General features: G+C 38.3%; 1 protein-coding gene across 2 annotated transcripts; it reads left to right on the top strand.

Annotated features, from left to right (window-relative positions):
- Positions 1-617: 617 nt before the first annotated feature.
- snx8a (sorting nexin 8a) lies at positions 618-12647 on the top strand. 2 transcript variants are annotated; one of them, XM_083930744.1, is made up of 14 exons: positions 618-721; positions 822-889; positions 1608-1735; positions 2518-2647; positions 3534-3724; positions 4057-4177; positions 5751-5887; positions 6026-6106; positions 6192-6352; positions 6550-6679; positions 6776-6844; positions 7572-7721; positions 9294-9443; positions 10367-12646. In XM_083930744.1, exons 2-14 carry the CDS (start codon positions 868-870, stop codon positions 10445-10447), a joined length of 1551 nt encoding a protein of 516 aa, XP_083786870.1. In that variant the 5' UTR covers positions 618-721; positions 822-867; the 3' UTR covers positions 10448-12646. The 2 variants fall into 2 exon arrangements, with proteins under 2 accessions (XP_083786870.1, XP_083786871.1); XM_083930745.1 differs by lacking the exon at positions 1608-1735 and having other exon boundaries at positions 10367-12647.
- Positions 12648-12685: the final 38 nt, after the last annotated feature.

The raw sequence follows: 12685 nt of genomic DNA, 5'->3' as shown, positions 1-12685 counted from the left end.
TTTATCTCGCCTTGGTGATGTGTATATATGTGTGTGGAATTGAATGTGCTTTTGCCTTTTCTTTGTCAGTCAAAGCACTTTGTGACTTTTAGATTTTAAATTTGCTATATAAAAGTTATAATAATTATTATTATTATTATTAGTAGTAGTAGTAGTAGTAGTATTGACAGGGTTTTGTGGCATAAGCTATCTCAACAAAATGGTAAAACTGATGTGCACAACAAACCAAACAGGTCAATTAAAATGCACAATTTAATATTCGGATATATTATATATATTAGTAGTAATATATAATATTATTAGTAATATATGAAAATATATCCGAATATTAAATTATGCATTTTAATTGACCTGTTATATATATATAAAATATTTTGATTGTGGCATTTAAATACCGGGCAAGCCAGTATTTCGAACCACAGAAGTTAAAACTTCCGAGGAGTACATGAAGGCAGCATTAGTTATTAGGTCGAGTTTAAAGAATGAGGAAGATCAAGATCAAACCCAAATAACTTGCACAAGTGAAACCAGGAAACAAACAAGTCGTAACAAGAGAATATTTCCCAGGCTATGTGCTGAAAAGTAGACCGCATTAATAGAGCTAACCATTGAGCTGCTTTGATACAAACACAAGCACCAGCACCAGCGCTTCTCCACTCCTGCAAAACCTAAGCGTTTAGATTAGTGCAGGAAATGACACACTCATTAGCTGTGAGCCCATGTAAGTGTGAGCTTATATTGCTCTGTTCCACAGGTGGACTTTAGCCAGCGCTCACTACAACTTTAAGAAATAAATGACTTGTTTTTTTTCTTTTCTGCAGGAAATCACATGGAGGTGCTCTTGCGCTCACATGACAGTCTGAAACCATGGCAGGAGAGATCAATGAAGGTACAGAGCCAAACTTCTTATACTCTTCTTAACGCAATGTTGCCGAACCATTTCCCCAATCGCTTTGTTGTTTTGTTTGCTGTTGCAAGTGTCAAGCCAGTCAAAAAAATATAGTATTAGATGTTTTAAAGCGTTGCTATTTCTGTTTCGGCGAAGTCGCGATGTGAACTAACCAATGAGAACTTTTGGGAACATTAAGATCTCAAAATGAAGTGGCTTCATCTTAAACCCCTCCGCGAGTGGATGGTCTTATTTCGATGCGCCTGATGGTGTTTTCTTTAGAATAGTGTCTATTTCTGTGTACAGATAATGCCATGGGTGCATGTTTATGGAAGTTTTAATGCATTTTTCCTGCCACGTGAAACCCAGTAGGTTTTGCATTGCAGCATTTTAGCTGTAGTTGGTGCTCAGATTTCACATCTTCCTTTGATCTACTTATCACTGTAAAGCTATGATAAGGTTGAGTATGTACTGAACCTCTGAGATTGTCTGCTTTCGATACTTTCCCTTGAAATCACCAGAGCAAAACTGTACAATCTATGTTGGCATAATATAAAGTCATATGATGGGAAATAAAATGAGCAGTCCTATAAAAGGTGAAAGGATCACCATAACCTCAGTATTGCTGTGAAGTAAGATCTGAATAGGGCTTTGCTGCTGATCAGATATTTCTTACACTTGGAAGGTTGTGATGCTATAGGTGTTGTTCCTCTTTTAGGCTCAGTTCCTGCCTATTACAGGGAAGTATATGAGGCCGTCTGCTGTAGGACAGATGAGAGAGTACAGGTTGAAGTTTTTCAGCGGTTGCTCCAAAGGACCGACCTCTCCAAGAAGGTTATAGGCCAGGTGAGGCTGCAGCAAGCAACGGTCTATTCAAATCTGCTCCTGTAGTTTGATACAGAGGCAGCACCCACCATAAACAACACTTAATATCAATTTCAAGTATCACACTTTTACCTGGTATGTGCCTGACTTATACTGTATATCTTGTGTATCCCATCCATTCATCCACATACTCTTTATGTCCACTTATCATATTTGAACTTTAAACAATCTCCTCCTGGGATTATTAAAGTATTTCTCATTCTGATTGGCTCACATAGACTTGGGGTTTCAGGGACTGTAATATGAAATAATTCATGATTGGTAAATTAAAAAGGCTGAGATCTGTGTGGCTCCAAACAAAGAAATGCATTCATAATTAAAACACTTGAGTATATGATAAACATAATCCTTTGTTTGATTCTGCTAAGACATTGTGTGTTGTGAATTGATATTAGGCAATAATGTTGATATAGGTGTATTGTCTTATCAACAGGAGGTTGGTATAAGCTTTGTGTTGGCAGCAGACTGTTAAAGACATGGGCTGTACATACTTCAAAATCTGTCCGATTCGGCTCCTTTCATGCTGAAATATAAGCTAATGCTACAACACAAAGGTGTTATGAAATTGCTGTGTAATATTTGTCATGGTTCAGTAGCATTTCCCTTTTTCCTGCATATCACCGCCTTTGTGTCTAGTGAGCATTTTCTTTTTTTTTGCGTAGAGGAATGCAAACCACAGTTGAATTTAGCTCTTGGACTGAAAATCTGTGACCTTTGTGTCATATTGTCTTTGTCATTCTCAGATTGCTGAGCATGTTGACTCCACAGATGGATTCCTGAGCAAGTTGTCACTTTATAAAGCGCTCGCTTTGATTGCCCTCGCTCAGCAAGGAAAGCAACCAAGCCCCAAACTGTTGGACAACTGCATACAAGGTAGGTGACAGTGACCGCAGTAAAGGTTTTGCTTAATGAGTAGCCTGATGATTCCTGTGTGTCTGAGGGCAACCTCAGCTGTCCCCCTACTGTTAAGATATTTCATCTGTACAGAGCAAATGTCACTCTTTTATTGGCTCACATGGACTCAAGGTTTTATTCCCAACATAAGTTCTCTGTGACAGTTTACCGCTGGGATACACCCATCTATTACTTCAATTACACTGCATAATGTCGTCAAAACTATAAAGTAACAAAAGGGATATTTAGGATTGTTTATATTAAATGTATTTGTACAAAAATATACTTTTCACACCATACTTTTAGTATCTTTTCCAACAGAAGCAAAACCAAGCATTTTTATTTAACTCAGCCATTTGTTTTATTTTATATTGGTAGAGAAGCCTTAGCTACAGTATGTTTTAGTGTTGAATTCTTTTACTAGTCCCACAGTGGGAAGATGATGGGGGGGATTCATGGTTTTCATAGAGGTAGCCATTATGCGTGCTTGAGTTAGATTCATTCCCAACCTTCTGTGATTATTTAAGGCTCTCTCTGTTATTTCAGGTGTAGGCAGTATGGCAGCTAACTGCATGCCACTTCCTCATCTGCACAAGAACAAGTTTTCTGCATTTGTCGCAGTACATTACATTCAGTTCATGACCTTTTTGGAATGCGCAGAAAGGGATGAATAACACACACCATGGACAATACTGCGCCAAAGACAAATAGAGCAAGACGTGTAGTAATGTGTTGAAAAGAGAGAAGCGTTTTTTAACACCAGCGTTCCTCACCATTAGGGAAATTAATTAAATTTTAGATTTATTAATTTAATCATGAAAACATTTTCTTTTCTTGAAGTTGATGATGGTTGTGTGCTTGACAGAGTTACCAAAACCTCAGCTTGGAGAGCCGAGGGACCTGAACGCACTGAGGATGCAGCCGGCTCAGGAGGACGTTCTGACGATATCTCAGACGCTGGAAAAACTGCTGGTCAGAGACACAGTCCAGGTGGAGCTCATACCTGAGAAGAAGGGCTTGTTCCTCAAACATGTGGAGTACCAGGTCACCAGCCAGGCAAGGGCTCCCCGTAAATCCCACTGCATGTAGATGATTGTGTTAATAATAATAATAACCTCAACAACAAGGAGAGCTGGAAATGTGGTGCAGTATTCTTCATGTTTTACCCCTACTTTGAATCATTTCTTTCCTTCTTACTTCTCATTTCTCAAACATGTGTGCATTGCGTCATTTACTCTGGGCCCCCTGTTACACTATTCTCAGTGGTTTTTGTTGAGTAAATATTAGGAGTCTACATGAAGAAAAGTACAGATTCCTTCTATTATTACCCATGTACCCAAGTTTCCTAAAAAAAACGTACATTTCTTTATTTGATTTCTGTTTTTCAGCATTATAAAATATCAGTTTACCGGCGCTACAGTGATTTTGATGTCTTCCATGAGGTTCTGCTTCAGAGATTTGCCTACAGAGTCGTGCCAGCACTGCCACCTAAAAGAATGCTAAAGGGAGGTATGTTACTCTGCTTGAACTCTGACATCCACACAGTCACCATTGTATTTCTTTGTTTCTGCATTTCCTCCAACTTTGTTTTGAGAGTATTGTATTTGTATTTTTGTTTATGTGCTTTTACTCAAAGGTCAGCTGTAAATATCTGGGTGCTTCTGGTAGCTGAGCTTTTATTTTTCGCTTAATAAAGAACAAATGTTACATTTTAATACAAACTGTTCGTACAAGCTCCATTGTTTCGAACACAGTCATCACCATTTATCAGAGTTGCCTGAAAGAAACAAGGAGACTAGTGATGCGTAGTATAAGCCCCGTTTCGGTTCATTCATAACTTATTATAGCTTCGGAATGATAATTATGTCCACACACACACACACACACACACACACACACACACACTCTGATGAATCCTTGTAAAACATCTTACTCTCTCAATTAGAGATCTTCATTAAGTACAGAATGTCTTAAAGATACCACGCATGTAAATCTGCTATTTCGCCAATTTCATTGCATTCTTTTCCTCTGATCCTCAGTAACATTCTGAAAACAGCAAATATACAGATTTGATTATAGCATTGCGCCTCTATCAGTTAGATGTTAAAATGTATCTTTTGTGATTTCATCCTTCTTGTGTGGGTACTCCTTTACTTACTATCTATCTCCAGAGATAGATAATGCTCCCCGTACTGCTTTAATTTGTGGCCGTATGTAACGACTAAAAATGTGATAGTTTTCCACCATTGTTTTCCACTTTATGCTCATGTGTTACTTTCAGTTACAGTTTCACCTCTTCATCAGTCCAAGCAAATACATCTCTGGTCTTAATTTTCACCATTGCTGTTCTTCCTCCGCAACATTTTCTGTATTTTTCAATTTAAACATCCATGATTTTCAACCACAGATTAATGTCCGATGGAAAGAGATTATTTCTGATACAGTGCTAAAATGTATTTTTTGAGATCTCCTTTGATCTATTTAAAGGTGCCATTTTAGGCTCATCTCCAGGTTCAAACTTGTATTTTGGTTTTCTACTAGAGCATGGTTACATGCTTTAATGTTCAAAAAACACATTAGTTCTTTCATTCTGTTTGTCTGAATATTCCTGTATTCACCTTGTCTTTAAACGAGCCCCCCTCCCGAAAAAGCCCAGTCTCCTCTGGTTGGTCAGTGTTTACGGGTCTTGCACAACTGCGCTCTCTGTATCCTCATTGCAGCCAGTGAATGACTGTAGCAGCACTGTAGCAGCACGTAGTGTGACATCACAAGTGTACAGAAGTCCTGAAAACTAATTTCAAGACACAGTTTCTGAATAGGGGCTGTGTGCATTTTCTCTGTGGATTGAGCGTTTTGATACTCTACAGCATTCTTTATAGCAAAAAACATGTTTTCTTATTTTTTAAAATATGGAAACTATAAAGATGATACTACATTACATAATTTGACCTTATATATGGATGTAAAATTAGTTAATGCTAACCATTAACCCTTTTATAGTTTATAGCCCCAGCTCTACGAAAGTTAACAACCCTCTTGGTCAAAGTGTACTCATGGTGTTTTCTCTGGTATCTGTTCACAGTCCTGACCTCTGTCTCCGAGCGTGAGTTCATTGGAGGAAGGAGACGTGCTCTTGGCAGATTTATTAACTTGGTGGCGCGGCATCCCTTCTTCTCAGAGGACGAGCTGGTCAAGACCTTCCTCACCTTCAGTGGCTCCGTATGTAGTATTTTTGTAACTCACTGCTTGGTGCTGTTGCACAATAAGCATTATCTTCATGATGACTGACAGTGAGATGCATCCTGTTCCAGTAACTCATTGTCTTTTTCCACTCACACACTCCAACCTCCCAAACAGGATGTTCAGACTAAGCTGCGTGACACTTACAAGAAAACAGGCGATGAGTTCATGACTAACAGAATGGCAACCCAGGCGAAGGTTTGTAACATACAATGAAACAAAAACTGATGTATTTCTCCACAAACAGTCACCTGTATGTAAAATTGTTGGATCCGTTTTGCAGGAATATCTCCCCGCTGACATTCAGGCGCAGTTCTCGACAAGCAGAGAGCTGATTAGAAATATTCACAACAGCTTCCAGAAGCTGCGGGACAGAGCCGAGAAAATGGCGGAACGCTCTAAGGAGAATGCAACTGATCTTCTCATGTTTGGCAGAGAGCTCAGGTATTTCATTACAATGGGTATAAAGTTAGAGTTTTTCTCTAGTATGCAGAGGTTCTGGACTGAGAAAACAAATGTTAATAAGATTCCAAATCCTCTGTGTTGTCGGGTCTCTTCATGGTTGTTAGTTTGAAATGAGTTTGGCAGCTAAGACGCCACAATTTAACATTCTGGTCTTGTAATAACGCTGTTTTCGACAGTACGCTGGGCTCAGACGCTTCGTCTCTTCCCTCCTTGGCCTCTTCACAAAGCACCTGGGGGACCCTGCGTCAGTCTCTGAAGAGCCTGTCTGTGGAGTTCGCTGTGCTGTCTGACAAAGCTGCTCAGCAGGTACAGCCCTCAGTCCTTCATCCCCACCACCTGCTCTTATGTGCTTGTCCAAAACTGGTACGTGGGTAATAAATGTTGTTTTGCTTATGTCCTCAGGGCAGACGGGAAGAGGATGATGTTGTGGAAAAACTGAATCTTTTCCTGGATTTGCTGCAATCGTACAGAGTGGGTTTGTTTCACTTTTCAGTTGTTTTTTTTTCTGCTCTGCTGGTGACCGGGCCTTTTCTGTAACAGTCCCAAGACTGTGGAACCTGTTGAAATCAGACTTGCCACCTTAGAAATGTTGAAATCCCTTACTAAAACTTTCTTTTATAAGAAAGCACCACCCCGTGCTTTAAATATATACATTATCTATTATTTTATCCTCCAGTGTTTACGTTTTATGTTTTTCTGGTCCCACTGTTTCTGTCGGTTTTGTGTTGTTTTTGGTTTTATCTGCTGTTTTTCTGTAAAGCACTTTGTAAGCTTGTTAAGAAAAGTACCATAGGAGTTTATTATTTGTATATTTTTATTATGTAATTATTGATTTCAACATCAATACACCCTATTTTTGTCAGACCCAACCAGTCTATCTCACTTAGAAATGTAGTTCTTAGTAGTTGCATTTTACAAGGGGACCGGCGGGCAGATAAAGTGGCATTTTTTTCTCTACTAAATCTATTAATTATAATATGTATGGTAATGCCATAATTTGTACAAACTATTCTCCCATCACCCTTGGCTGTTGTGTATTACTGTTGTTGTTTTTTTATATTACTGTGCCATTTTGTGGCAAATGATCTTTATGCAAGTATTTTGATCTCTAGGATCTCTTTGAGCGCCATGAGAAAGGCTGTTGTGTACTGTGCCATTTTGTGGCAAATGATGTTTATGCAAGTATTTTTATCTCTAGGATCTCTGTGAGCGCCATGAGAAAGGCGTGCTCCACGAGCACCAGAGAGCTCTGCACAAATACGGTATGATGAAGAGGCAGATGATGAGCGCCACAGTGCAGCCCAAAGAGCAGGCATCTGTGGAGCAGCTGGAGTCACGAATTGTTCAGGTAGTCGATCTCTTCCTGCGGTCTGGATGCTTCTTGATTGATGACATGTTGTTTGAGTTTAGATTTTGATGAACAAAGTGCTGAATGTGTCTGTTGCTTATACACTCTTCCTAAATACAGTCAGGTAGCCCTTCATACTTGATATTTTCACACATGCATACAAATATATAGAAAATATTCAGTGTATTGGGCAGATAGAATGATGCTGATGATGATGATAACTGCTGGCCTGTTCAATTGGTGTCCCCTGGGCCACATCTGGAGCCTCATAGTGGCCGAGCAAAAAAAGTTATATATATATATATATATATATGTGTGTATATGGCAAGAAAACACACTGATTAGAATCGCTCACAGGAACACAGAGAAAATAGACCAGACGCTGAACCAGTCAAATATTGCTACAGGTTGCGAGCAGGCTAGGGAGCTCCACGCCCCAGCACATCCTTGTCTTGTCTGTCCTGTCCGTCCTGTCTGTCTGTCTGAACAACCCGATTGATTAACATTGGCAGCGAAAGGAAGCAGGCAATAGCCCTGATGTACTGGATACAGCTGTATCCCTGTTGGTTTTTATCTTGTGACTGTAGTTCCTCTTAGTCACTGTGGTTTCTCTGTACTTGGCATTATGTGGTCATGCATTTCAACAGTGGCAGTTTGTACCTTCTGTTTGGGGTCAGGCGACTGTTCAATCAGTCACGTTATTAACCGTGACTCAGTAACTTAAGACTTTAAGTGTTGAAATTACCACATCAACTGACAAGGTGTTTGATATGTCAGAAATGAGCAGCATTTTGTTTTGTTTGCTTTGAGCTAATAGCTAATGTCAGCATCATGGGTGGATTATAAGAACTGGATATCAGATCACAAAATGACACCTATTTAGTTAAATCAGAATTGCTTTCCCGTCACATAAGCCAAAAAAAGTTTTTGGGCTTCCAGGTTTAACACAAGGCACAAGCGGAGGCTGACCAAAATGTCATGAGTTTTGCAGCCCATCTATTTCGTCCTAAACCACAAATCAGAAAAGATCACGAAAATAATTACAATTAATCCTGAGGGAATGTCATGTGACATGTCAATCTATATATAACGGTTATTGAGACATCTCACAAAAAAAGACACAAACGTGAACCTCATGTTGATACTAGAGAAAGGCTAAGGGATAATGAGACAGCTGGCCGCTAGCATGGTCAACAACAGATATTAATAGTAGAGTAATGTGGTGAGACTAATGTACCCTGGCTTGTATTGTTACATGCATGCAGAGTCCTGTAACTGTGACTGTTTAACTCCTTTGCATGATGCAAGCTTCTAAAGGGCTTCTTCATCAGTGTCAGACACCAGTGTTGGTGTCAGTGACAAAGACTAAGCAGTAGTTCACTTGTGAATCAAATCTGAGAGCCATTTAAAATGTAATGGAAGGATTTATGGGATTCATCTTTCTCCCTGTTAAAACAGAGCTTTATTGGCCTCATGTAATCTCTGATATCGTCTTATGAAATTATGAGAATCATCATGTTTTCCTCAATGATGACAACTTTCAATTATTCTTTTGTATTATTCTGTTAATAGCAAGAAAATGCCATTCAGACCATGGAGCTGCGCAACTACTTCTCCCTGTTCTGCCTTCACCAAGAGACGCAGCTTATATTCATCTACCTTCCAATCACATCCCATATTCTGGGGGCTTTTGTTAACTCCCAGGTCCAAGGACACAGAGAGGTAAGACTGCTCAAAATCATTTTTCCACAGATGCTCCAAGAGAGTCAAATCAGTTTTAAATTGGCTTTTAAAGTCCAACAAAATAACTCATAATGATGGATGGTATCACCGGAAATATACCCTCTCCTTATGTAGGATTTCAGATGGCTTACATTTCAATCAATGAGATCGAGCACACAGTATGTTTTCTTTTGTTAGATGCCTCTATCTGAACCTGAGGTTTTTTTACTAAGATTCCAAGCTGGCCACATTGTGAAGTACTTAATTATTAATTAATTACTTATAATTTCACTTGTATGTTTCCTGAAAAATATTATCTGCTAACCACTAAGCAATATTTTGATTGTCCTAAAGCTTAAGGAAAGTTATATTTAACCATTTTTGTTAATTTACACCCAAACACCAGAAGTGGGTAAATGACTGATTTAGTGTTTCTCACTCTGCATGTGGGACTCCATTGCCTGGATTACCATCATACTGGGTTTAAAAAACTTTTTGCAGAAAATTCACCAAGCCTCGTATGCATATCATTGTACTGGTTTCAGTAGTGACGCATTATCTTAGGTAAATAAACAATTTTGGTAGAGTTTGCACTTCATCATGTCATCCAGGGGACAGTGACTGTAAAGTTTTTGCCCAGGATGGCAAAGCCATGACCCACCCTACTGAGTTTTGTTAGGGTACAAATATCATGGTGAGCCAATTAGAGACAGAAAAGGGCGGGTCATGCCTTCGCCATCCTAGAAAGAAAAAAAATCAAGTACAGTGACCACTAGCAAGCAGATATTTAATACCGGTGAATCTTTAGATTAATGAATCAATGCCTTTTAAGACTTTTTACAGATCTGTGGGAACGCTGTGTTAATGTGATGCTGTACATGAAAATGTAGGTAAAGACAAGTGGCTTTTTGCTTTAATTCCAGATGGGAGCGGTTTGGAATGAACTCCAGCCGAAGCTCGGATGTCTCTTTGGTGGTAATAACGGATTGAAACCACTCATCTGAAATCTAAAAACACAACAAGGGGAAGGAGAGAAACACTGCCGCTGATGGGGATCACAAACTGGAAAATAACTTGCTCTGTGAGCTAAAGAGAAATGTTCTATATTACACAATATGCATTCCATAAATAAGAGTATTTTTTTTTTATGTAAATGGATTCTCAACTTCTCAGCTCATTTTGGGATTTGCTCATCAACCATGTAACTGGAAAAGAAAGTGGGCTCATAAGTCTGTTATTTTATGCTCTGATTAATCAGGAAATATTGGAGGAAGGAAAATCCTGTAAATGTTATTTGTCAAGGGACCAGTCAGCATGTCAGATGTGAGGGATGACAGTATATTAATGAAATCCTACTCATTTCCCTAAAACACCTGTTTATAACTCAACCATGTAAGAAGTTGTATACACTAAGACAGCTGAAAGAAATTGAGAGAGACACTTGATTAAAGGATGGGATTATTTTAAATCTCCAATTATGAAGAGTTTACTTACTGAATAACTTTACACCAATGCATTTTTGATACAGACTTGAGTTCATAAGGATGTGTAGCAGCATACTTTATATTTTTTAATGAACAATTGTGCTATTTCTCTTCCTTTCAGTGTCTTAATGTAAAGCCACATATTTGCTTTCTCAGCTTAAATTGACTCACAGGTGTATGTTATAAGCTATTTTGAAAGACCTACGCCCAAAATACTACAAAGGGCAGATATTTGTGATTTATTGGTTAAAAACGACAACTTTTAGCACTAGTGGCATAATGTCAATAATAACACTATAAACTATTGATTTACTACCAAAGAGAAGTTATATAAATTCACACAGCGGTGCAATAAATAACAGGATTCCTACACAGTTGAAATGTAAACATCTAATAACCACCTTTATTTCAATCAGAGACTTGCAGTATGATATAGTACAGTATGATGGCATTTATGGTGCGTTATGATTCATTCATAATGCTTCATGACTACACTCAATCATTCTCTGTGATGCACTATAGACACATAAAACATAGATATAAGTTCAAGTCTTTTATAGATACTCTTGACTTGTTATAAACTAAAGGTTGACTGATGGGGCTTATAATACATTATGACGACCTATACACAACCTCAACAATCAACTGTAGTTAAGACTATAATGCTACAATGCAGCACAGATTCTTACCACCAACAATGAACGTAATTATAAAGCATGCATTATTATAGATGTGATAGATCAATATGTACTTCACTTTACTTAACACACACAATAATCGCTGATGATACTGCGTAGACAGTTAAAGCACACTATGAGTCCTTACTACAACTGAGAGCTGAGCAGGACTAGGCGCTGGATGTTATGGAGACTGGAAGTGAATAGGGTGGAGGAGGGTCGCATCGGTTTGTTCTAAACTGAGGAGAGCAGATCTAAAGGTTGGCAGCAACCAGGTGATAGGCTAAGGGAGTCGGGCAATATCTGGTTGGTTTAACAAGAGTGACTGCGCATAGTCAGCATAGAGAGATTGTGAATGAATCGTGTAAAGACAGTCTTTTTGTAGTTTCACTGGAAGATTTTTGGCCATATGACTTTATAGATGCAGGCTAATTTTCACATTTAGAGAAATCCTAATCTAAATTTGTATAATAATGTGTATCAGGGCGCATTTTTGTCTGTACACATAATTAATCGGAACATTAAGTATTTTTCTAAGGAAGAAAATCAAAGGGAAAATTTGCCGAGTACCTCACAAACTGCAACCAACTATCATATCAAATACACTGAACTGTGGTGAAAGGAATGGTGCCAACATGCAAATCAGGATATGTGCGCATACAGTGGTTCAACTTTTATTTTATGAAGAAACTGTAATACTGTGCATACGGTATAAAACATATTTGTTTTGGCAAGAAAATTGTATCAGGAATAACTGACTTGCACAGATTATGAAATCCAATAAAATTATTACTGTAGATATTGTAAATATTTCAATAAAGAAATCATTCCTGAATTGTTTTATATCAATTATCCTGAAAAATAAAATAACAGAATTTCTGTCTGCAAATTGCTGCTTTGACTGATCTGTATTTATGTGAAGAGTTACAGAACAAAAAGTTGAATCTTAATATTTTACAGTCATTTTACATGTAAACACTCACCATGTATAGTTAACATGGCTAACGTCTTCCCATTTCCTCCCACAAAGCTGGAGAACAAACTCTGAACAGTGATTTATCTTCAAAATTTAAAGAGGAAA

This window comes from Echiichthys vipera, assembly GCF_963691815.1.
Source record: "Echiichthys vipera genome assembly, chromosome: 17".
Classification (NCBI taxonomy): domain Eukaryota; kingdom Metazoa; phylum Chordata; class Actinopteri; order Perciformes; family Trachinidae; genus Echiichthys; species Echiichthys vipera.
The sequence above is the reverse complement of the archived record's forward strand: the minus strand, read 5'-3'. Positions and strand labels throughout refer to the sequence as shown.